A 21,471-nucleotide genomic window follows, 5' to 3' on the forward strand; every position below is an offset into this window, starting at 1 on the left:
GCTCGCTGTGCTCGCAGTTCTGTGGCTAGACAGAGGTTGGGGCTCCAGAGCTGTCACTCTGACACCTTTCTCTGACTTGGTGGATGCTGCGGAATAATTTCTCACCCTAAGGAGCATCCATATCACTTTCCTCCTAAGGCACCTGCTCCCCTCCCTCGTTTTAACAAGACGAAACACTCATCGGTGCTTTAGGGCACTTTCTGCACTGATGGAGGGAGGAACAAGATGAGTCTCTAAGTCTCTCGTTTCTAATTTCTGTGATCAAATGTTGTAGGAACGATAAATGACACACATGACTAAGAAACAGTATTCTCACGACATTTATGGCTTCAAATTGAAAATTAACCACATGTGACATTCTCTTCCAATGCACTTGGAGATTAGACATAATGTCACAATGCAGATGTAAAATGTCAGTGTGTAATGACTTCCGACACTGTGAGTTGGTGCAGAAATGAGAAGAAGAAAAAGTGGTTGAAATGACTTGTTGAGGATCACTTGGAAATGTCATTTCACATCAGACTCTATTGCTGTGTTTCACACGGTTACAAATGACACTTCAAAAGAAAACAGCAGTTTGTTTTTAATGACATATGGAACTAGAGTATAAAGGCTGAAGAAAACTCACTGCTGTGTGATACAGTGTACTGTTCGTTTTCTCTCCCTCAGAGGATTGTTCGCTTTAAATGTTCTTGTGGATTTATAACGAAAAAGTTAAAAGCTAATAAAATAGCAATCCAGTGTTTAAAAGGAACACTGACAAGTAAATTAGACTCCAAATATAACCTATTAAAATAGTTAGGATCATAGGGAGGAAAGGCTATGGATTCAGAATATATTCCAAAAAATGTAGTCTGTAAAAACAATAGGTTCTTGTGTGGACCTGCACAGCAAGCTTTCTGCTTCCTCCTTTGACTTTGTGCAGCAGTTAATTAACAAACATCAGTTTCTAAGCTATGCACATTCCTACTGACCCAATCATGGTGATACTGCACAAACAAGGAAGTGGATCAAATAGAGCTCCATCAAATGATTCTGCAGCATTATAAACAGAAGTGAGGAAGGAATGAGCAAGAGAGCAATGTTTGCCAAACAGGTGCAATTGTCAGGCAAGATAATTTTATTTCAAGGAGCTTCCATGCTGCCAAAATACTCCTATAGAAGAATCTAGAAGTGAGGACAAAGTACACAACTTCTGTTATTCCCTCAGTAGAATCATGTGTGTTTAATTTTTGGAGGGCATCATGTACTTACTAATTATTGTTAAATAGAAGAGGCATTAACTGTAGCCTTCTATCTTTGAGTTAATGAAACAAAATAATCATTTCCTGCTTCAGGCCCCAATGATTTACCCATGAAAATAAAGCACATCTTTCATAAAGACCCTACTAACCTTTGGGTGTTTATAGATATTTTACTAGTTAAACTGTGTTTCTGTGTATAAATTTACTCTCATTCAGCTTTAGACTCATGGATTTGAAAGCTGCTGGCATAAATTAACTCAGTAAACTGTTTAACCAAACTGGTAAAGGTTTCATGTTAAATTTCTATTATATTGTGTTGCAGGATCAACTGAGGCAGTGCTTTGCCAGACAACCCCCAGAGGCCAAGGACACTGACACACTTGTGCAAGAGGCTGACAGTCAATATGGTACCTGGAATGAGCAGCGCCACAGTGGGGACAGGTAGGACTGAGGAAGGCTGACTGTGTTGTCCCCAGTGGTTTGGAGGGGTATTGCGTGTTGTATTTTCCCTTTAGATATGTTTTCTCTAGCTTACAGTAGACCAGGGGTCGGCAACCTATGGCACGGGAGCCGATTCTGAGTGGTCCCGGCCCCCAGCCCCCCGCCCACCGCTCTCCCCTGCGGGGGCAGGAGGCAGAAGCTTGGTTCTGTGGCAGCCAAGCTTCCCCCCTCCCCCTCTTCTTCCCCCAGCGGTGCTTTCCTGCCCCTCCTCCTCTCCGTCCCTGGCCAATCAGCTGATGGCCCTAGCGAGGGGGAGGGCGAAGAGCGGCAGCGTGCACACAGCTCCGTAGAGGACGCAGAGAGAGGTAGGGACGGACCCTGGGGGAAGGGGGTGGAACAGGGCATATCCCTTCCAGCCTCCTGCCCTGAGCCGCTCAGGGCAGGGGGCTGGGAGCACCCCCATGAGCAGAGCACCCCAGCCTTCTGCCCTGCACCCGCCACCCCTCTGCCCCGAACCACCCCAACACACACCCATCTCTCTGCCCTGCACCCCCACAGCCCCATCCCTCTGCCCTGAGCCCCCCCACACTCAGCCTTCTGCCCTGCACCCCCACACCCCAACACACACCCAGCCTTCTGCCCTGCGCCCCCACAGCCCCATCCCTCTGCCCTGAACCCCCAGACCCCCAGCCTTCTGCCCTGCACCCCCCACACCCCAACACACAGCCAGCCTTCTGCCCTGCACCCCCACACACCCCCAGCCCTTTGCCCTGATCTCTGAACCCCCCCCCACACACACCCCAGCCTTCTGCCCTGAACCCCCTCCCCCAGCCCTCTGCCCTGACCCCTGAAACACCACCCCCTCCCCAGGTCTGGGATCCCGGCCGCAGGCCCTGCTCAGCCCGCTGCCGGCCTAGGTGAACAGAAACCCAGGCTGGCAGCGAACTGAGCAGGCTGGTGGCGTAAGATCTGCATTTTAATTTAATTTTAAATGACGCTTCTTAAACATTTTGAAAATCTTGTTTACTTTACCTACGATAGTTTAGTTATATAATATAGACTTCTAGAAAGAGACCTTCTAAAAACGTTAACACGTATCACCAGCACGCGAAACCTTAAATTAAAGTGAATAAATGAAGACTCAGCACACCACTTCTGAAAGGTTGCCGACCCCTGCAGTAGACTGTTTGAGGCTATGCCTCAGGTAGCCATACCTGTGCTAGCTCTGATTGAGATGGCCCACTAAAAATAGAAGTATAGCCACAGCAGGAAGGACTAACCATCTGAGTGCCTAACCGTGCCCTCACATGGGATCGTACTTGGTGGCTGGTCCATCCTGCTGCTCGTGCCATGCCACTGTAGATCTGCTTCTGCTTTTCGAAGTGATTGAGCTAGCATGGGGATGGCTACTTGCGCTGGAAATTACACCTTGCAGCTCCAGTGTAGACGTGTCCTGAGAGATTTTGAGAAATCCAGTTACTTCTTTTTCCTTAAAACGTGAACAGTCACTGTAAAAATAGCATTATGAAGTTCCACGTTTGTGTCTGAATGACATATCTACCAAATGTGCTTGGTTTATAAATGGAAAAACCTCTCTTTAAAAACTCTCACAGCAAGCTGCAACTGGGGTCAGAAATTTGAGCTGTTCCTTCTGGCTCATGCATGATCACCAGTTACAGAATTCTTGAATAGTAAAGCTCCTGCAACTGGAACTAAATTGATAATTCTGTTCATGTATGAGCCAGAATAGAATCTAGTTTACACTCTTTGGTGACTACAGAAGGAAAAAGCAGTAGAAATATGGCCTCATTTAGTAGATCAAGCAGTTATGATTGAATTCATGTAGGGAGCGGGTCTGTTGAGCAAGATAGTGCCATTTTTATGTACTTACTTTTCAGACCACAACCAGACTTCAGTGTTGTAAATTAGATGAGTGATGGCCTAGTTGTGTGGTGCTAGTGCTTAAGGCCAGAAGGGGAGCCATTATATCATATATTCTGACCTCCTATATGTCACAGGCCATTAAACTTTGCCCAGATATGCCTATACTGAGCCCAGTTACACACAAACATTTCAGTCCTCAGGAGACCAAACTGTTGTGTGCCACATGCAGAGAACAGGAAAGATTGAGGTGTCACCAATGCCCAGGGAGTGGCAGGGAATTGGTTTAATGAGATATGTCCAGATATTCCTAGCAGGTAGTCCATGCCCCTGCTGCAGAGAGAGGGTAACACCTCCAGTTTGACCAGCAGACAAATTCCTTCCCACCTGCAGAGATGACACACAAACTGGGGGAGTGATAAATACTGAAGAGGACAGATCACTGCTTCAGAGCAAACTGGATCACTTGGTAAACTGGGCACAAGCAAACAATATTGGTTTTAATATGGCTAAATGTAAATGTATATATCTAGGAACAAAGAATGTAGGCCATACTTGCATGATGGGGGACTCTACCCTACGAAGCAGTGATACTTAAAAAGATCAGGAGCTAATCAGTTGAAATGAGCTCCCAATGTGACTCTGGCCAAAAGAGCGAACGCGATCTGGGATGTATAAGCCGGGGAATCTCGAGTAGTAGAGAAGTTATTTTACTTCTATATTTGGCTCTGGTATGACTGCTGCTGGAATATTGTGTCCAGTTCTGGCATCCACAATTCAAGATGGACGTTGATAAATTGGACAGGATCCAGAGAAGAGCCACAAGAACAATTAAAGGATTAGAAAACCTGCCTTACAGTGATAGATTCAGAGAGCTCAGTCTATTTAGTTTAACAAAGAGATGGCTAAGGAGTGACTTGATCACAGTCTATAAGTGTCTATAAGGGGAACAAATGTTTAATAATGGGCTCTTTAATCTAGCAGAGAAAGATGTAACACGATCCAATAGTTGGAAGTTGCAGCTATACAAATTCAGACTGGAAATAAGGTGCAAATTTATAACAGTGAGAGTAATTAACCATTGGCGCAATTTACTAAGAACTGTGGTGGATTCGTCATCACTGACCATTTTAAAATGAAGATTGGATATTTTTTTTTGATTTTTTTTTAAAAGCTCTGCTCTAGGAATTATTTTGGGGGAGGTCTCTGGCCTGTGTTCTACAGGAGGTCAGACTAGATTATCACAATGGTCCCTTCTGGCCTTGGAATCTATGAAACTATGACATTTGGTGATTAGTTTAACCTTGAGTGTGGGAGCAAGAGTCTAAGAAAGAGGATTCTGTATATCACCTCAGAGCGCTGGACCTCCCCATCTGGTGTCCCATCTCCATATGTGACCAATCTCTGACACTTCAGAGGAAGACAAAGAAACAACCAAACCCTAAAATACATCTGGCTAATTGTGCATTGGCAGGATAGCTGGGGAAAATCCTTCTGAACCTGGCAGGCAATGAGCTAAAGACCCGATGCATGAGATTTGATTCTCTTTGTCTTAAGGCAGAGTTTCAAGTGATATGAGCATATTGAGGGCAATGTATGCACTCCTGTTTTCCTCACCTCTGTGGGGTTTGCTGAAAGAAGGGAATGAACAGGGGGATTCACAGGGTCCAAGGCCAGAAGAAACCGCCACGACCACTCAGTCTGACTACACCGGCTGTAGAAAATCTCCCAGAGGCTAGATTAAAACATAGCTTTTTAGAAAGATATTTAATTTCACTTTACAGACTCCAAGCAATAGAGTCCACCATCTCCCCTGGTCAGCTGGACTGATGTGTAATTACCCTCACTGTTAGGAAATTGCATCTTATTTTGAGGTTGAATTTAACTTCCAGCCATTGTACCATGTTATGCCTTGTCAGCAAGATTGAAAAGCCCTGCCACTACCAGATGTCTTATCCATGTTTAAGTACTTACACACAGTGGTTGTTACCTCGTCAATAAACTGTATGAATTGAGCTCACATAAGGATTGCTTTCCAGTCCCTGGATTATGTCTGTGGTCCTCCTTTTAACTTTCCAGCATTTCCACGTCCTCCTTGAACTGGACACAGTATTCTAGAAGTGCTCTTACTGACGCTGCGTACAGAGGCAAGATCACTTCGCTACATGTGTTTGATATTGTCCCGTTGATACATCCGAGGTTCACATTAACCCTTGGGCCAGGGTATTGCACTGTGCTGTGCTGTGGCAATTATCTGTGATGACCCTAAGTCTTCTCTGAGTCATGGCTTTCCAAAATAGTCTCTCATCCTTTAGGTATAACCTGCATTCTTGGTTTCCAGATGTATTATCTTGCAATTGGCTTTAGCAAAACACATTTATTTAGATAGTGACCATTTAACATAGGGTGACCAGGCGTGCCGTTTTTAAAGGGACAGTTCCATATTTAACCCCTCCTGCAGGTGTCCCGACTTTTTCTTAAAAACAGGCAAATTGTCCCGTATTTTCTCTCCCCCCCACATCAGTACTGGTGGGTCCTGCTGCTGGACGCATCCCTGCTCACCAGCCGCTTGCCCACCAGCGGTGAGTGGGGGGGTCCAGTGGCCGACGATGGGGACGGGTGTGCAAGGCTGGTGGTGGGGCAAAGCTGCAGTGTGCAGGGCTGGCCACTCCCCTGCTGGTCCATCAGCAGAGCCCGCGCTGTGTGCTGGCTCTCAGCCAGCAGGACCCCTCCCCTCCCCCCCCGGTCCCATTTCCGGCCGGCACTGGCTGCGAGTTGCGGTGGCTGGTGCGTGCAGACAGGCGCCAGGCGGCGGCCGGTTACGTGTTGCCTCTGCTGCCCACCCATCGACCTTTTACGTGCTCTCCCTCTTGCTGTCCTCCCTGCTTTGCCCCTTCACCCCTCGCCCCCAAGCCTTGCTGCTGCCCCACGTCCCCCCCAGTGGTCCGTGTCCCACTCCCAGCGCTGGTCAGAGTTCTCAGCTCACCAACAGCCTGGCTGGCAGGCTCCTTCCTTCCCCCACTGCCTCTGGCTGAGCCAGCGCCCTGAGAAAGCCCAAGACCCTCTGGCCTGGGGCACTGGCCAGGAGGAGCCAAGCCCGGCATGTGCCAAAGCCCCACACAGCGCTGGCTCGGGGAAGCCTCTTCACCCCTCAGCTAAGCCCTGGAGTGACGGGGGGGAGCGATTTCCAGCCTGTTTGTGCCCTGACCCTGCAGGCGCCACAGCAGCTTCCTCTTCACCCTCCAGCCCCCTGCCCTAGGTCCTGCCCCAGGGGGAGTGGAGCTGCTCCGTCCCCTAGGCGCCCTCACCTGCCGAGCCACCTCTGTGCTGGGGTTTGCTGAAGCCCCTGCAGTCAGGTTCCCTGGGCCTGGGGCACAATGCATCCTAAGGGCTTAACCCCTTCCTGTCCGCACTGCCGCTGGGGCACAGGAGGCGGCTGGCTTATGTCAGTGGCCTACAGCAGCCAGGAGGTGTTAGCTGCCTTTCAACACTGTGCGGGCAGGAAGGGACAAGCTGCTTCCAGCCACAGCGGAGAGTGTGTGTGTGTGTGTGTGTGTGTGTGTGTAGGGGGCAAGAGATGAGCTCTGCAAAGACAGGATAAGTAATCACCCACACCCACACCCACACCCGTGGCTGGAAGCAGCTCCCATCCCTTCCCTCCCGCACAGCAAAGGCTGCTGCTGGCCACATTCTGCTGTGAACCCTGGCAGAAATCTGGGGAGGGGGATATGTGACTCTGTGTACCCCCTCCCACTCCCCCGTGTTGCCTTGGGAAGATGCAGTACCGGAGAGGCGGATTCGGCCCAGGGGCCCAGCCAGGCATGGAGGGCGGAGAGTGCCGGGCAGGGAGGGTTGGGTCGGTCGGTCACACCGGCGGGGGGCCCCCCCCCCCATGAGAGAGGTGTACAGGAGTGCGTGTGTCTCACCTCTCCCTGCCTTAAAGATAACAGCCTTAAAGATAACAAGGTAAATAAAAAGAATCCAACTACACAGTATTTCTTTTTAACAGGGGCCCAGTCAACTTGATGTTATTTTGAATGTTTGTACTGCATAGTTCTGATTGAGTGCCGTGGAACTCGCTTAGATACGAGTAATTTTACCAGGTGTCCCATATTCAGCATAGGGAAATATGGTCACCCTAATTTAACAAGACGATTCAAATTACTCTAACACAAGGCACTTGCATAGTAGCTGTTTTACTTGCCTTCTTTGATATAAATTCTGGTATCTATCCATACCAATTAATGATATTTAAATAAACATTCTGCAGAATAAGATGATCGCTTATAACAACCCTTTAAATCCCAAACACTCTACAGTGGTAAATGCAGCATGTCCATTAATTGATGCTTTCAAGCACTCTGTTCCAGTCAAAGTGGTGATGTTATGCTGTATTAAGGTGTACCCAACCTTGGCTTATCTTGAATTTAAGTCCCATAGTATGGTTATAACTGAGGTGCCCAGCAGCAAGGTGGGTGAGTTATCAAAGTCAACTTTTCATTTTTAATACCATTTAAAGCCAGGGCCCTGTGGAATGAAAATTGTAAGCTTGCTCACTCACCTATTTGTGTTTAGGTATTGTCTTGGTCTCCGATCAGTCTGTCAGTGCAATGTCTTAAATGCTAAACACAATGTAGAAATGACCGTTCTAACTCTGAGTCTTACTGCAGTTCTAACGTCACTTGTGTTCAGAATATGTTTTGCATCTGGGAGATGGTGCAATATAAATATTTTATGCGTGCTAAGGCTGGGTAGCTTTATGGTTGTGAAGGCCTGATGGGCTGACAAAATGATATGCCAACATCTAAATCTCTTCAGTAAGTTAAACTTTAATTAAGTATTTTGCAGCTGCCTTCTCTGTGAAATCAGGTTCCAACAACAAAGGCGTCTTCCTTTCAAATTCAAAAGCAAGACCAGTTGAACATTTATTTCAAAGCTGGATTGTGGCTGTGGTTAACCCATGATAGAAAAGGAGACCACCTTAAAAATGCTAATTTATTTAGGCATTGAATTGTCAAGCCTTGAATGCTGGGGTGTTTTTCCTCTGCAGCAAATGTTGAGATCACCCGTAAAGGAGAGCAGGAAATGCCTTGATGGGATCCTAGGCACTTGGTTGCCCTCCCTGCTCTCCTGTAGGGTGATTCCATCATTCATTGCAGGGGGAACGCTGATGCCCAAACTCAGGACTCAACAGGTAAATGGAGGAGTTGATTTTTCAAATACTGGATTTGCTTAGAAGGTATAAAGCTACCTGTATATTCTGTTCACAATTCAGATCTTCTTAGTATGCAGTGGAGCTAGAGGGAGGTATGTGGCGGGGAGGGAATGGTGGAAACTTTTGCTGTTTATCTTTTAATAGAAATGTTCAGTACTATGGAGCCTGAGAGTTAAAAATACTCTAACCATACAGATGTAATAAAGAAACGAGGTTTCCTAGTCTTGTGGTGGCAATCTGCTTCACACTTAATAAAAAAGCTTGTGTATCTTAAATATGAACCTCCTCTGCTCTTAAAGGGAAAGTGTTTCTGCTTTAACCATTAGCTTGCCTCATTGTTCACTGTTTTCTCTCAAACGACTCTCAACTAGCTGATTTAGGCCTTGTCCTGTTTTCAGCCATCTTTGCAGGTTTAATTCCATATTGTTTGTGTTCCTGATCGAGACCTGCTCTCTTGGGGCTCGTTCTGTCAATTTTTCTTGGTTGAGTTTTATTTTGAATGTACTTTGCACACTCTTCCAAATGTTCAAGCTGTATTTGTATAAAACCTAATTTTACACCTTACTTTGTTTTGCAAAAACATATTGTGCATCATTGTGAGTCACGAGCTAACTTGGTCTTCTCTGTTTGGGATTGAATGCCTTTATTTAATTTCTTGGCCAGATCCCTGCCCTGCTATGCCTCTTTTAGACAGCTCCTTCGGCAGATAGGGAGAGAATGTCCCAGGGGAATTGTGTAGTTCGGGGGCAGACAATGCTGCTGGGCGCAGGGAGATTGGCCCAAGGGCTCTGTGCTCCAGCAATCCTGAGCTGCAAAGTAGCCCTTTGATGGCTGTGGGCAAGGTGCTGTAAGCTAAAGCTACCTCCAAAGCTGCTCCAGGGTCCACTGGGGACTGGCCTCCAGAGCAGCCCAGGGTATGGGAAACACAAAGAGCAAAGGCCACCTGTGTGCATCCCCCACCCGGGGGCCTCCTGTGCTGCGCCTCCTGCGGTGTTTAGATACCAGTGCTCCTGCAAGGTGCACGGAGTGTAAAAAGTTATTCCTGAGGGAAAGGAGATGCTTAAAACGTAGCCATTGTGAGACTGAGGGGTGGAGAATTATGGAGTGCTTGTTAAAGGACATCAGATTTTATTGGGTTGTATGTAAAGGTTGTATTTGTTTATGGAACAGGATGATGAATGGAGCTTAGAAGGCTTACCCTGTTTCCTCCTCATAGTTAGAAGGCCTCTATATCTGAGGGGTGGGTTTTTTAAATGTGGGATGGCTGTGTGACTCCTGACCTAGCCGCAAGGTGTTATGGGAAATGTAGTTCAGTCACTTGCTGCATATTTTGTTGCAGGCTTGTTTATTTTCTGGCTGGGTAAGCTTTTAAGACTTGAGGGTTTAAGAACAGGTTTTGTACAAAAGCATGGTGATGAGTTACCTGAGTAGTTGCATTGTATATCAATCATTTAACTGTAGAGAGCAGTTCTAGTTATTTGGGGTGTGGGATTATGGCCAGGGCAGGGGCTGTATTCCATGGCACAATGAGACCAAATTCTGCTGCAAGAAAACACTACTGAGGAATTTAGGGTAACTTGCTTTCGCCCAGTGATATATCGTATCCTTCATTCCCAGGCCTGACCTCAACTATATACTGACTCCTATGAGACACAGTTTAAAATACTCATTCACGTTCAAGCCATGATTATTTTTGAGAATGGGGTTTTCGGTATGTTCTCCAGACAGCCTGGCTCCCTGGGCCATGGCTATCACAATGTTGTCTAGGTGGTTCAGCTTGGAACCTCTTGGGCAGCCAGTTTCAACAGCTCATCCCTCCAGCTCTCTGGACCTCAACTGCAGTGCTAATTCTCCAGGCAGACCAGCTTGACAGCTTACACTTCTGGCTCTCCCCACATCCTGTCTGCAAACTGAGCTCCAGCTGTCTGGCCTACAGGAACAGTGCAGGAAGCGTGCACTGTAATCTAATGACCTCCTCCAAGTGGGGAAAGTTGGAGAGCAAGAGGCTGCTGCTTCAGGTTGGTCCTGGCAAGGCAGACAGAAAATAAAATGTTGGGTGCCTGGCTGCAGCAAAATGATGAATTCTGTGTCCATAATGGTGAAATTTTTGGTATCTCAGGGAAAAGGTGGTTTTTGTGGCCACTGAATAACAACATAAGAGTGGCCATACTGGGTCAGACCAATGGTCCATCTAGCCCAGTATCTGGTCACTGTTGGAAGACAAATGCCAGATGCTTCAGAAGGAATGAACAGAACAGGTAATCGTCAAGTGACCCATCTCCTGTCACCTATTCCCAGCTTCTGGCAAACAGAGGCTAGGGATACGTCAGAGCGTGGTTTTGCATCCCTGCCCATGGAGTCCATGCGCAGCTTGCCCATGACAGCTGATGTCAGCTGACTAAGGCTTGTGGAGCTTGGGTTGCGGGGTTATGAAAATCACAGTGTAGACGTTCTGGCTCGGGCTGAAGCCTCAGCTTTGCGACTCTGGAAGGGGGGAAGGTCCCAAAGCCCAGGCTCCAGCCTAAGCCCGAACATCTAACCTGCAATTTTATAGCCAGCCCCTCTGCCCCCCGCAGCCCAAGACAGCGGATGTAGGCCAGCTGCGGGTGTTTCATTGCAGTCTAGACATACCCCATGGGGCCCTGATTCAGATGAACAAGACAGCTCTGTAAGAGCCATTGTTTTAGTCCTTTTCAGGAATGTCTCGGCGATATCCCTGCATTGATTTATGCTCTGTTGCTGTTTTCAAGGTTATCTCCCCAAATTTAAGGGCTAGGAACATAATTTTTTTTTAATGACAGTGAAGATTCTGAAGCACAATTCTGAGGCAAGAGGGGAATTCCAAGGCAAAATCAGTAGTTGCAAAATCACAGATACACAGGGCCCTGTTTATGGGTACGCTTCACTGAGAGAGGAACTAGAGATCCTCTCCCAGTGGAGGTAGGCACTGCTGGAGCTAGCGTAAGAGTCTCATTTGTAATGCAGTTTAGCAGATAGCTCATTAAAATGGGTAGTGATGGTTCAATTATTCAGATTTTCTCTTTTTAAATAAAGAGAATTTTTTGTATAAACCTTCTCAAGTTCTTCAGTGAGCTATCCCAATCTTTCTGTGCAGTAAATATTTAAAAATGATAGTCTTCAGAGAGGCAAATTCAGTCTCTTCTATAAAAGAGAGACATATTAGTTACATAATGGAATTGTAATATTCTGATTTTATACCAGGTGACATGTTAGCCATTTCCTTGGACTACTGGAAAGTTTTAGAAAAGACACTGAATGTAATCCAATATCAGTAAGCTACAATGGCGTGAATTTACCTTTTCATATCCTGTAACTGAATTCTTTAAGTGGAAATTATTTTGCTTCATATGTGGCTATTTATTTGCAGTGTGTAGATACAGAGAGTTGACTCTGACTCTTTAATAGATTACAAAGGTATTCAAGTTAAAACAGGATGTCCCCTGTATTACACTTCCGGACTCTGGTATTACACAATCTCCGGCACTGAGTAAAGCAGCATATTCTTTACAGTAATTTAGTGAATCGCTAGGACCTTTTACATGAACAATGAAAATAAAATATTGAATTTCATTGCTTACATTTGTATGGTACCTGTGCTTACGTTTGGGTGCACTTTGTATGGCAATGTTGGGTTTACTTTTTAGAGGAACAGACAGGCTTTGTGAAAGGCATATACAGTATTGAGCACTGATATGGTATTTTAATAGTTGTGTGATATACAGAACATGCAAGCATACAGATTTTTACCCCAGAGAAGTTGCAATCTATTCTAAATGATACTGTAGATTTTAATTTCTGATTTGGCTCCTTCACTTAATGTGGTGTTGGGGAGGAAAAAAATCTACTCTGCATAATATATTCTCGTGCTCCAGTTATCTTTGTCATTTTCTTATTGATGAGCTGTGTCACAATATTTAGAATGTAATGATGTTGTAATTGTGCAGGAACTCCAAAAGGGAATCTATTCAAAAGTTTGTGATGAGGAAGCCACTAATTAGTTTAATCCAGTGAGAGCAACTGTATTTTCTAATACTGTTGAAGCAAAACATTTTCACTTTTCAAGCCTGCCCACACTTACATCACTTTCAGTCCAAGGGTGTGGTATGGGAGAACTTTTCCAGAGACTTACAAATCAGAAAAGATTTTTAAATGTGTAGCTTAAATTCCACAAAAGGTGCTATGTCCCAAAATTCTCTTAGCACATTGCTGCATTCTTCCATACTCTGAATCTAGAAGGCTTAAAGTTGCAGATACCAACCATCTTTCCTAATAAAGAATACTAGACAAGGTTCCCTCTGGAGCTCATTAGCACCACTTCTTAATTGGCTGGGAGCAGGGCCACTGTTGAGGGAAGCAAGAGACCTTTCTTCTGCTTATCTGCTGGAAACTCTGCCTGTGCAGTGCCACCAGTCCCTGCCAACCTGGAAATTAACATGTTTGCTGTTGCTTGATAAAAACTCTTTTTTTCCAACAGTACATTCTTGAATGTTTTCCTTTCAAGATTGTTATCAATGTCAATCACACCAAGTACTGAGTGCTGCTCTTCAAAAATGTGCACATATATATATTTAACACACGCACGCGCACACAGTGTAAGAGTTTTTGTTTCTTAAAATAGCTTAGCTAGAAACTTCTCAAAAGCAGGTACTTAATCATAAAGGACTCTTAGCAGAAATGAGTCTGAGCCATGAGTGCTTCTCATTTAAAAAAATCAAACCACCACATCAGCTTTGCCACACCATGAAACTGCTTTATTTCCACTTCTCTCCTCCCACATCAAATGCTGCACCAACCCTGTGTCCCACAATGGTTATGCAAGATAATTGACCAATATAAGTCTTTGGATGTAGAGTGATTCCTTTGATAGCTAAGTTTGGGGTTGGAGTGGGGGGAGGTTTTCCAGGACTGAGTGACTGCTGCTAATGATCATCCACAGGTCTTCAAAACCTTGGTATTTGTTTTATTAAAGTGTGTCTTTTAAAAAAGATCTGCCTTTAAAGACCTTCCTATTCCAATTCTAGGTTCTGATGCCATCTGCTGCTGAACATGAGTAACTTCATATCATTTGTTTTAAAAAAACAATTGCTTGTTGGGGTGGGGCAAGGTGAATGACTCACTGAAATACCCCCAGAATAAAGTGGAGGGGTTTTTCTTTATTAGAATGATTGGAGAGGCAAAATGCTCCTAATGTTGAACTGGAGTGAAAACCATTTGAAAACCCAGTGAAAGCAAAGTAAATTGAAACTCTGTAACTAGCATGGTATTCCACAGCATGTGATGGTAGCACATTGCCACAGTGAAGCATAGAACTTGAAGGGACCTCAAGAGGTCGTCTAGTCCAGTCCCCTGCACTCATGGCAGGACTAAGTATTATCTAGACCAGGGGAGGGAAAACTATGGCCCACGGGCTGGATCCGGACTGTCGGGGCTTTCAATCTGACTCGTGGGATTGCCAGCCCCATGGCACAGCGGGGCTAGGGCGGGCTCCCTGCCTGCCCTGGCCACGCGCTGCTCCCAGAAGCGGCCGGCACCACATCCCTGCGGCCCCTGGGGGAGAGGGGAGCAGAGGGCTCCATGCGCTGCCCTCATCTGCAGGCATCGCCCCTCGCCACTCCCATTGGCTGGGGATGGGGAACCGCAGCTAATGGGAGCTTTGGGTGTGGAACCCACAGGTGAAGGCAGCATGTGGCAAAGCCGCCTGCCCCACCCCACCCCCCGGAGCCAGTGCTGGACATGCTGTTCTCATGTCCCCACTCAGTCTTCTCTTCTCCAGACTAAACAAATCTAATTCTTTCAAGCTTCCCTCATAGCTCATGTTCTTTAGACCGTTCATCATTTTTGTTGCGCTGATTAGGCCTTAACTGGAGTATTGTGTCCAGTTCTGGGTGCCACATTTCAGGAAAGATGTGGACAAGTTTGAGAACCACTGACTTAGCGGATATGTCTACACAGCAAAACAAAAAAAGTGTGTGGGGGGGCGTCCTTAACTCGGATTAGCCTACCTGCAATAGCTGGCTCTGGTTAAAATAGCAGAGAAGACATGGCAACTTGCCTTGAAACGCCGATTAGCAGCTCAAGTATAACAGGGCAGCCTGGGGTTGAACCCAAGTTAAAAGCAAAGTTGCTGTGTCTTTACTGCTATTTTAAGTTCACACCCATTTTTGTGCATAGACCAGTGATTAGTGGTCTTTCTAGATTAGTGTACCCCTTTCAGGAGTCAGATTGTTGTTGCATACCCCAAGTTTCACTTCACTTAAAAACTACTTGCTTACAAAATCAGGCATACAAATCTAAAAGTGTCACAGCACCCTATCACTGAAAAATTGCTGCTTTTCTTAGTTTGTACTTACTTCGCTAGAGCTTTTTATGTAGGCTGTTGTAAAACTAAGCAAACATCTAGATGAGTTGATGTACCCCCGGAGGACCCCTGAATACCCCTAGGGGTACACGTACCGCTGGTGTAGGTGAATCCTAAGTGAAGCCATTTGTGGTGAAAAAGTTATTACAATGAAAATGATTCACCCCTCTCTGCTGGCCTGTAGTGTCTCCAAATGATACATTTCTTACCTCTAGACGTGGTTTCAGCTTTCACTCTGAATGATTAAGGGCCACATCCTGTCTGTCATCTATGGCGGTGCAAAGACCTGGTCTTGTGGGACTGGTGTTGCTCCTTTGCAGAAAGCATGGCTGGATTTGGAGGTCCACAACCACTGTATACTGTGAAGCTTTGCAAAGTTTTATTACAGTGCAGCACTCCAGGGAGTTGTGGGGCTGGGTTGGGACCAGGGCCAATGGATCTGTGGTTTATGGATCCATCTGCCATTCTCCGCCACCGCCACGGGGACTGGTATACATTTGTGGCTGCAGTTGTGGCCACAGTAGTTGCTCTGGGGCTTATGGAAGAGGCCTCCTCACCTCAGCCTCAATCCATTATCCCCATGACTCAAGCCGCACACTAGTACTAGGACTATATAGTCTGATGGCTGCATGCATGTTCCTGTACATGCAATACATCACGATTGCATTCTGAGTATGCATGGTATAAAATATACTTGCAGGTATGTTCGCTCATGCATCCTTCTGCCTCAGAGTTCATTCTCTTGTGTTGCAGCTTTGTGCCCGAGTCTCCTTCCTCAGAAAGCAATGTTGTTTCAACAAGGAAGCAGCCACCAAATAGCCGGCTGTCTTCTCTCTCTTCTCAAACGGAACCTGCCTCCATAATCGATCAGCATGATTCCTCAAAAGACCAAAGGAGCACAAGTTTGGACCGTTCCAGCACTGATATGGATTCAACTGATGGTATTGTGGGACCCCTTCCACCAGATACCTACCCTGAGGAGAAAACCATTGACTTCTCCTTCATTGATGTAAGTCTCCATAAAGGGAAAGAGTTGTTCATTTTTAAGTAGGTTGCCTATACCGTTAGCAAAATGCTATGCCACGTCTTCTTCCAACTTTATGTTTGACCTTGTGCTATGCTTCTTTATCCTTTAAGGCTTCTTCATTGACTTCTTGTGTGAAAAGTTCAAGATAAATTGCAATGAAAGTTCTTGTGACTGCCCTTCCTATTAAGGCTGTGTGAATTCTATTAAGAGTCCAAAGGGACAATGGTTTGCACTTCAGTTGTTCATTTTTCAGTCTGCTCCTAGGAGATGTGCTGTGAAAAAGAGTTTAATGTCTCTAGGAAATGGAAGCCATACATTTCTGAGACAACATAGTTAAGTGATACAAATTGCTAGTGCTTCACCATGCTGTGAGAAATGCAGATTAAGCTACAGATATTGGATTTTAATACTACTTTTCTAATTGACAATGGGACCATCTTTCTGCAGTCTTAAAATTCCTGTTCCTAAAATGATTTTAGTTTAAAGAGAATCTTTTGAGAAATTGAGAATCCTGTATTGCACAGGAATGTTGGTAATATAGTGCCTAGTCATGCAGACTGTACTCCGCTTCAGTGCTACACAGAGCATACCTACAGATAATGTGGATTTCTCCTTTCAGGTACAGTCTCTGTGAATTAAGAATTTATCTTGAATAAGAGTTGCTCGTCTTTTCTAAAGCTACCCCCCCCCACACACACAAACACTCCCCCTTGTTTTGTAGTAGAATTTACAGCTTTGGGGAAGGTGGAACGTAGAGTGTCTCAGAAGCCGCTACAATGCATCTATTTACGTATTAGTGTAGCTGACCTGAATAGCAGTAGTGTAGCTGAACAACAGACTGCACTGTAAAAATGTCTGAAGGAGGCTAACGCTTTCTATTTCCATAACTAAGGATAATAGTCCAGATCCTGGGCAGTGCAGCACAGCGGTTTCACACCTTATTGCCAGTGGATTCTGGGTGTAGGGTACCTTGTAGTGGCCTCTGCTATAGGACCATAGATCCCATCCTCCCAGCAGCTGCCAGTGTCATTTCAAAACAGTGATGACTTCAAGCAGAACGGTCGAAGTCCAGAAGGCCCCTGTGCTGTTTGGGTGAATGGTTAGTTTCTGAACTGAGAACTTTTAAAATATTTGTTTTAAAATAGAAGCTTTCAGGGGAGAATGGAGGGCCCAGGGCCTCTGGGAAAAGACTAAATACAACTACTCTACTTTTGCTCTACTGTAATCCATTCAGTTTTCCTTTGTGCATGGAGATGGCATTGTTTTAAATAACTGATCAGCTCCTTTTTGCCAAAAGCCATGGTATTTAACTTTCATTCTTTTTGTTGCTGGGAAACAGCTTGACATTTCTGAGGATGGGGACCCATCAGAGCTGGGAAAATATAGCAGACTATCCCAGGGAGAGAGAGTTGCATAATCACTTTATGGTTTTGCAAGTCCCTGCCTTCTGATTGGCTGATGGCCATTGTTCCCTAGTAAGAGCACAGAGATTATCCTAAGTTGGTTATCGAAAAAATAACTCTGCAGTGATGCAGCTCAAACATCCAGAACTAAGCAGAGTTCAGGGAACTGTCCAAATGGGAAACCCCTGTAGTTCCATATCCGTTACTGTGCAGCATCTCAGCACTCTGAGCGAATTTGATTTCATTGGAGTTTAAAATAACGGTGATAATAATAAAAAGAAGAACAGGAGTACTTGTGGCACCTTAGAGACTAACAAATTTATTAGAGCATAAGCTTTCGTGGACTACAGCCCACTTCTTCAGATGCAGAAGTGGGCTGTAGTCCACGAAAGCTTATGCTCTAATAAATTTGTTAGTCTCTAAGGTGCCACAAGTACTCCTGTTCTTCTTTTTGCGGATACAGACTAACACGGCTGCTACTCTGAAACCGGTGATAATAATGAAAACAAAAGGAGTCTTAATTAAGCTGAAATATGGTTATGCTTAAAAATGAGACCTGAAGTAGTTATGGAATGAGCCACCCTATTTTCAGACTAATTGAAATTCCCACATTTGAGGGCAACGTTTTTCTTTTTAAAAGCAAACTTCTAGACTGGATTCCAGTGTCCTGAAAACCCGTGTGCAGCTCAGCAGAAGGATTCGCCACCGGGCACCCAGCTCCCATTCGCTCAGGAGAAGCAGACCGATAGAGTCTGAAAACAAACTCACTGTGATGCAGGAGACTGACAGCACTTGGATGTTTAAAGACTCCTCAGGTATCCCTCTGTCCTGCGAAATAATTAGTCATGGTGCTGCGGGATTGGAGATGTATTTTGTCCTCCATAGAATCTTTTCTCTTCTTTGAGCTAATGTCCCTGTGGGTACTCCACTAGAGTTGTGTGCGTGCCTGCGCATCTTCAGTCAGAGATTTTTGTCAGCAGTGTGTGCAGATTCACGCTTGTGCCCTACATAGCCTGAGGATATACAGGGAGAAGTAGACTCCAGTTCCTTCTCAACCTGTGGCTAGAGATGTCCACTAACTTAGCATACCTGCCTTGTTTTTTTTCCTTGTTGTTCCTATTATTTTATTAATGTTATTCACTCATTTTAGTTTGTTGTTTTATATTTTCGTTCCCCAGCACAAGTTCTGTGGTTTAGCGGGTCCCCCCTTTTGTTCCATGGTCAGGGCCTCTTCCCCTTGGCCCCTGTTCATTTGCCGCCTTTCTTTCTTGGGCGTGCCCAAAACCCTGGGCTTCAAACCTTGACAGACCTGACACAGGTCCTTTCCTCTCAAGGATGGGCATTCCAGCAGTTTCAGAGAGTCTCACATCCCATCAAAGTGAAAGTCTGCTTTAGCTTCAAGAGCAGATCCGGGAACTTGAGAGAGGCTGAAGTTGCTCCTTATCGAGCGTTCACTTTGAGACCCACCACCACTTCATAGGCCAAATCTTCCCCTGCACCTTTCCCCACCCCCTCACCCATACACTGGGGTCAGCCTCTCAGGCCACTCCAGTGAGTTCTTCAGCTCCAGTGAGCAGAGATGAAGGGACACCTTCAAAGACTTCAAAATCTACTAAAAAGAAAATACCTTGATTCCCAGATGGGAGAAATTGGCCCAGAGACCAGGAAATAAGGAGAGCTGGCCTCACAAGATGGGTAATGCTGAGGCTTATAGTTCCTCTGGTACCAAGAGGTTGATACCTCCAAAAAAGGCTTCTAGCACACTGTGTACCAAGAAGTCTCTCGGCAAGCAAGTGGTAGCCTCCATTGGAGCCCTGCAAGCATAGGGAGGGACTCTTTGAAGAAAACATCTTTCACCTCTTCCTTGAGCCATGGTCATAAAGGGCGTACGGACCATCCCATCCATACCCTGACCAGTACCACTTGACGCATCTCAACCTGAGGATCAGTGTCTAAGAGCTCTGATACTGGTTGGATTTCTTTCTCAAGAGGCTCTCCAAATGTCAGTAGAGCCCAAATTCCCTCTCCTGAGGAATACCAAGAAGGATTTTTGCCAGTAGTGATATACCCTCAGGTACTGGCATACCCTCTAGTGCTGTTGCAACCTCACACAAAATCTTGGTCTCCGGTACCAATGTGACTGCCTGTACCAACTTGACCACGGGTACCGACACCCTTAGCTCCTCCCAGACTCAGACATTTCCATACAGGATTCTACCACTTTTCCTGTGCTGTATCCGAAGGACCCGTCAGCCTTGGTAAGAGCATCCTGAAGGCTCCCTCTCCCTTTCCTTATGCCCTGCCACGTTGGGCTTTCTGGAACCCTTGGATCCTGTCTGGTGGTCAGTTCTATAGAGTGTCCCCACTGGTACCCCAGAACCCTCTTCCCAAGGAAGATCCTTTAGAAGAACAAGAGCTAAGGGCAGAGAAGGAGGCCCAACAATTTAATAATCCTCTTCCTCACGAGACAAGGCAGTTATGTCCCCTCCCCCGTCCTACATGGGTGACTTCAAAGACTTCCAAGAATGGATGAAGAAGGAAACTGAGGCTTTAACGATCCCTTGGAGGAGATACAAGAACCACAGCACTCCCGGTGCATGCAGTACATACCTCTCCTCAAAGCGAGATAGCCTTGCCCATTAATGATGCCCTATAGCGTCCAGCCCGTACACTATGGCAAACTCTAGCTACTGCCTTACCTACATGCCTGCAGGCTGACAAGAAGCACTATGTACCAGCTACGGGCTCAGAGTGCCTTTTCTCCCATCTCACCCCAAAGTCTCTGGTAGTCAATGCCATTAATGAGAGAAGCAGGCAGTGTTGGTCAAGATCAGAGGAGAGCAAACTACGGCCCACAGGCCGGATCTGGCCCGTCAGGTCTTTCAATCCAGCCCGCAGGATTGCTAGCCCCATGGCGCAGCAGGGCTAAGGCAGGCTCCCTGCCTGCCCTGGCCCCGCGCTGCTCCCGGAAGCGGCCGGCACTACATCCCTGCAGCCCCTGAGGGAGGCGGGAGCATAGGGCTCTGTGCGCTGCCCTCACCTGAAGGCATTGTCCCCCGCATCTCCCATTGCCCGGGAACGAGGAACCTCGGCCAATGGGAACTTCAGGGGTGGTACCAGCAGGCAAGGGCAGCGCGTGGCAGAGCCGCCTGCCCCATCCCACCCTCAGGAGCCACTGCCAGACATGCTGGCTGCTCGAGGTAAGCGGCGCTGGGCTGGAGCCCACACCCCAAACCACTCCTGCACCCCGCCCCCAGCCCCCTGCCCTGAGCCCCCTGCCGCACCCCTCCTGCCCTGAGCCCCCTCCCACACTCTGCACCCCAACTGCTTGCCCTGAGCCTCCAACCCCCTGCCCTGAGCCCCCTGCTACACCCCTCCTGCACCCCAATCCCCTGCCCTGAGCCCTCTGCCGCACCCCTGTGCACCCCAGCCCCCTGCCTTGAGCCCCTTCCTGCACCCCAACCCCATGCCCTGAGTCCCTTCCTGCATATAGCACACCCTCCCACACCCCATACTTCCTCCTGCACCCCGACCCACTGCCCTGAGCCCCCTGCCGCACCCCGCACCCCTCCTGTACCCCAACCCCTTGCCCTGAGCCCCTTCCTGCATACTGCACACCCTCCCATACCCCACCCTCCCTCCCGCATCCCAACCCCCAGCCCTGTATTCATGGTCCTGCATACAATTTCCCCACTCAGATGTGGCCCTCGGGCCAAAAAGTTTGCCCACCCCTGGTCTAGATCAACACCTCATAACAATGATCTTAAGCTCCTGCACCTTCCTGGCCACAAAAGCTACTCTTTGGCTGCCCTACAGTTCCTGAGTAGTCAGCTATCATGCCTTGATGGCAAAGTACAACGTTATGAACTATAGCAAATGTT

The 21,471-nt window shown here is 46.7% G+C and overlaps 1 protein-coding gene across 3 annotated transcripts in view; it reads left to right on the plus strand.

Moving 5' to 3' along the window:
- The window catches only part of KIAA1671 (KIAA1671 ortholog), a 129,623-nt gene that overhangs the window by 104,603 nt on the left and 3,549 nt on the right, over window positions 1–21,471 (plus strand). For all 3 annotated transcript variants that reach the window (XM_054006004.1, XM_054006006.1, XM_054006005.1), the window contains 3 exons: window positions 1,567–1,685; window positions 15,914–16,169; window positions 18,231–18,405. In XM_054006004.1, coding sequence (XP_053861979.1) covers window positions 1,567–1,685; window positions 15,914–16,169; window positions 18,231–18,405 — 550 coding nt within the window. The remainder of the gene's footprint in view (window positions 1–1,566; window positions 1,686–15,913; window positions 16,170–18,230; window positions 18,406–21,471) is intronic.

Source organism: Malaclemys terrapin, chromosome 16 (genome assembly GCF_027887155.1).
Source record: "Malaclemys terrapin pileata isolate rMalTer1 chromosome 16, rMalTer1.hap1, whole genome shotgun sequence".
Lineage (NCBI taxonomy): Eukaryota > Metazoa > Chordata > Testudines > Emydidae > Malaclemys > Malaclemys terrapin.